This window comes from Herpailurus yagouaroundi, unplaced genomic scaffold (assembly GCF_014898765.1).
Source record: "Herpailurus yagouaroundi ecotype Mexico unplaced genomic scaffold, PumYag 100, whole genome shotgun sequence".
In the NCBI taxonomy this organism is placed as follows: domain Eukaryota; kingdom Metazoa; phylum Chordata; class Mammalia; order Carnivora; family Felidae; genus Herpailurus; species Herpailurus yagouaroundi.
The window spans coordinates 86,972,489-86,976,349 of record NW_024412391.1 but is presented as its reverse complement, the minus strand read 5'-3'; the positions used below and the strand labels follow the sequence as shown (position 1 = coordinate 86,976,349).

General features: G+C 59.3%; 1 protein-coding gene across 4 annotated transcripts in view; it reads right to left on the bottom strand.

The window, feature by feature from the left end:
• CDK13 (cyclin dependent kinase 13) overlaps positions 1-2,713 on the bottom strand; it is a 123,634-nt gene extending 120,921 nt beyond the window's left edge. For all 4 annotated transcript variants that reach the window (XM_040473009.1, XM_040473012.1, XM_040473011.1 and 1 more), the window contains exon 1: positions 1,475-2,713. In XM_040473009.1, coding sequence (XP_040328943.1) covers positions 1,475-2,688 — 1,214 coding nt within the window. In that variant the 5' untranslated portion in view covers positions 2,689-2,713. The remainder of the gene's footprint in view (positions 1-1,474) is intronic.
• Between the last annotated feature and the right edge of the window lie 1,148 nt (positions 2,714-3,861).

Genomic DNA, 3,861 nt, shown 5'->3' with positions numbered 1-3,861 from the left:
AAAAAAAAAAAAAAAAAAAAAAAAAAAGAAAGAAAAGAAAGCAAGCCTTTTGGCAAACCTAAAATATTTTAACTAAAAGTAAAATGCAAAGTCTTACAAGACATAAAAGCTAAGTGGTCACTGTTAATAGTCTTTATTAAGGCATCAACTAGCATTTTAAGTGTACTTGAACACTGTAAGAAACACATGTACACAGATGTTTTCATTTAAAGACAAACTCACACCCAGATCTCTACTCCAATCACATCTTCACAAATATTTACTAGGCTGACACTTCAAAGAGATCTCCTAATTTTACAGATACATGAATTGAGATTCAACATAATTTCTACTTAGAGATTCTTAGCATCCACTTGGCATTACAGCAAACTAAGGCCAATAGGAAAAGCATAACAGATGCAAACGTCATTCTGTAATACCCTAAAATATAAGGCCTAGAATTTCCAGACAGCTCAAGGAATTAAGAACCTACAAAATATTCAAAAGTTATTTTTAATTCACTTTGCTTCACAGGTATGCATATATCAATGCACACGCTTTTCCTGAAGAATTACGTAACAAGGTATAACAACTACATAAAAAGATTTACTCCAATTTCACTAGATTAAATTACCCCTTTTAAAGATTCCTGAACAAAGATCCTGATATTTAAAAGTATAGCTAACTTATGGTAAATGTAAACAGTAACCTTAAAGTAATGGTAAATAGTGTAATAGTGTAAGGATGTACCAGACCATTTGCTTGGTCACACCAATTAATTATACGTCATTAGCAACTGGGTGGTCATCACAAACCAACAGAGAAACCACAATGTTGTCATTTTTTTTCTACTTTTGAACACTTAAAAAAACATTCCACACAAGAATATCACAAATCGGGCATCTTCCTTGCCTTGAGAATTTAGAACTATAAGGCTTCCACATCTTAGAAGAATAAACTTTACAGAAAACCTTTTTCTGTCGTTGTATTAATCACCTGAAACATCTGAAATGTACATCTAACTGACATCAGCAAGTGATTCTGATTCTCTCCTACAATATTTAGGCCCTAGCTGCAGTCCGTTCCTAAATCTCCGACGATAAAACCTCTTCATAGGGCTTTCAAAATGATGACAAATTAAAACATCTAGGTTTACCCAAAGTAATTGTGCTGGAAAAGCAAAGAGCAGTTGAGGGAAATCTGTGAATATATCAATGCAACAAGTTGAAAACTTTGAACTCTTTCTTAGAAATTTTCCCTGCACGAGCGAGAAGAAAAAAACTGCGGGACCTGTTGCTTTGTCCCTCCAACCCACTAAAAGGTGTCGTGGGCGCGCGAAAATGCCTCTCCCGACTTGAAGCCCAGTCTGAAGATGAGTTTTCTAGGGCCGGTTGTAGAGCTAAGTGGCTCCAAGAGGCCAATCACCACTTTCCCTGCCCCCTGGGGATCTGGCCAGCGCTGCGGAGGACCGGCGCGCACCAGGCGGCGGACTCACCTGATCACCGGGCTGTAGGGGCTCCGGGAGCGGCGCCAGCTGCTGCTGCTGTAGGGGCTCGGGGACACGTCGCCGCCCCGCTCGTAGGAGCTGTGGCGGCTGTAGCTGGGGGAGCGGCGGCGGCTGTAGGGGCTCGGGGAGCGTGGCAGCCGCCGAGAGTACGGGCTGCTGCCACCTCCTGCCGGGCTGGGGGACTTGCGGCTTCTCAGGCTCTGCGAGGCCCTGTGGGACACCGGGCTGTCGTCCCGGCCTCCCAGCGGGCTCAGGGACCGCTGCCGCCGCCTGTAGGCCTTGGGCTCGCTCTTGTCCTCCCGGTAGGCCTTGGGCGGCTCCTTGTAGGCCGAAGGCGGCTCCTTGGACGACTTAGTCCGGCTCCGGTGAGCCTTCAGGTCTCGATCCTTGCGGCTACTGCTGCTGCTAGACGTGGCCGAGGCGCTTTTCCGGCGGCCGCCGCTGCTGCTGCTGCTGCCGCTCTTAGCGGCCTCGGCCCGCTCCTCGCCGCTGTGGCTGTGGCGGCTGCGGGACTTGGAGGCCTCGCTGCCGCCGCGCTGCCCGTCCCGCCGCCGGTGCTCGCGGTGGCGCTCCTTGCTGCGGCCGCTGCTGCTGCGGCGGTCCCGGCGGGGCCTGCGCTCCGACCCCTCCCCGCGCCGCTGGGTGCCGGAGGAGGAGGCCGGACTCCCGCCGCTGCCCCCCGTTCCCCCGGCAGCCGTCGCCGCCGTTGCCGCGCTGGCCCCCCCCAGCAGCAGCCCCTGCTCGGACTGGGAGCTCACATCCTCGTATTCCACCAGCGGGGTCACACCCCCGCCGCTACTAGCACCGCCACCGCCGTCCTGCTGCGGCTGGGGCAGCGAGAAGACCCGACGCTTCTCCGCCTCCTGCCCGGCGCGGGGCCCGCGGCGCCGCTTCTGCCGCCCTCCTGCGCGCCTCTTGCCTCTCGCCAGCCGCTTGACCTCCAGAGGGGGGCCCGGGCTGAAGCAAGAGGAGGAGGCCGCGGCGGCGGCGGCTGCGGCGGCGGCCGTGCCGGGAGCAGCCAGGAAGAGCAGAGGCGGCGGGGGCGGCGGCGGTTGCAGGAGCTGCGGCTGCAGGAGCGGCAACAGCAGCGGCGGCTGCTGAGGGGACAGGAATCGCCTCCGCTTGCGGCGTTCCTCCAACTTCTTCTCCGCCCAGCTCAGGCCCCCGCCTCCCCCCAGCGCCGTGTCCGAGCTGCTCGGCATCGCCTAGAGCCCGCCGCAGAGCGCGGCGCGGGTGCGGCCTCCTCCCGGGTCAGATCCTGGCCATCTCCCCCGCCGGAAACGGGAACTGCGGCGGCGGCGGAGGGACACCGAGCACCAGGGCCAGCCAGGGGACGCGCCACGATAATCCGGGTCAGGACTCGGGTCCCTGGGTTCCAGGTCACAGTGGGGTATGCAGCGGCCTCCGGGCCTGAGGGAAGCAGAAATCCGGGTGGCAGAGCTCGCGATCGTGCTCGTCGTCCTCTCCTCAGCAGCAAAAACACCAGATGCGCCGGGCGCTGACCTGCGGGGGAGTCCGGAGTCCTCCAAGTGCCCCCGGGGGTGGGGGAGCGGCCTCGGCCGCGCTCTCGGCTCGGGCAGCGCAACGCGGAAGTACCACCTTCGTCTCCGCTTCACTCCATCGCGCCCTGACGTTGGGTGCGAGTTCAGGGGAGGGGAGTGGGCGAGACAACAACACGCCTCCGCCGCCGCCTCCTCAGCGTCGACGTCGTCCTCCTGTGGTGGCGGCGACACACGGCGGGCGCCTCGGAAGTGGCCTGGGCCTGACAACAACTCCCGGCCTAGGGCCTCGCGCACTCTGCCGCCCGCAGGGACGGGCGGCGGGGCGGGGCGAGGCGGGGGCGACCGGGCTGCGGCTCACGGTTGGGGCAGCGAGTGTGCGGGGCTGGGCGGGGGGCTGTTTCCGGGGAGCCGGCGCCCGCGCCCCCGGCAAGTTTCTGAGCCTGTGGCGGTGGGTTCGGGCCCTGACTTTCTTCTTCCTTCGCCGCCGCCGCGAACAGAGGTGGCGGAGCTCCCTTTTCCTCCGCTCCCCCCCCCTCCACGAGGAGGCTCCTGGTGTGCGCGGCCGGCCCCGGCTCGCTCCTCCCCTTCCCTCGCCGATCTTCGTCAGGAGGAGGGAGGGCGACGGGACTTGCTGGTTGGGCCCTAACCTCCACAACCCCTCCTTCTCGCCTCGCTCTTTCGGCCTTTCCCCTCGGCCCTGACGCAAGGCCGGGGACGCGCACGCACGTCACGCTCCGAGAAAGCCGAAGGTGAGTGGTGTCGGGGCAAAGGAGGCGGGAACAAAGTTGCCGCGCACCAGCGTGCTCGCTCCCGCCGGAGACGGGCGTGCGGGCCGGAAGTGGCGTAACGTAGAAACGGCTCCACTTCCGGTGA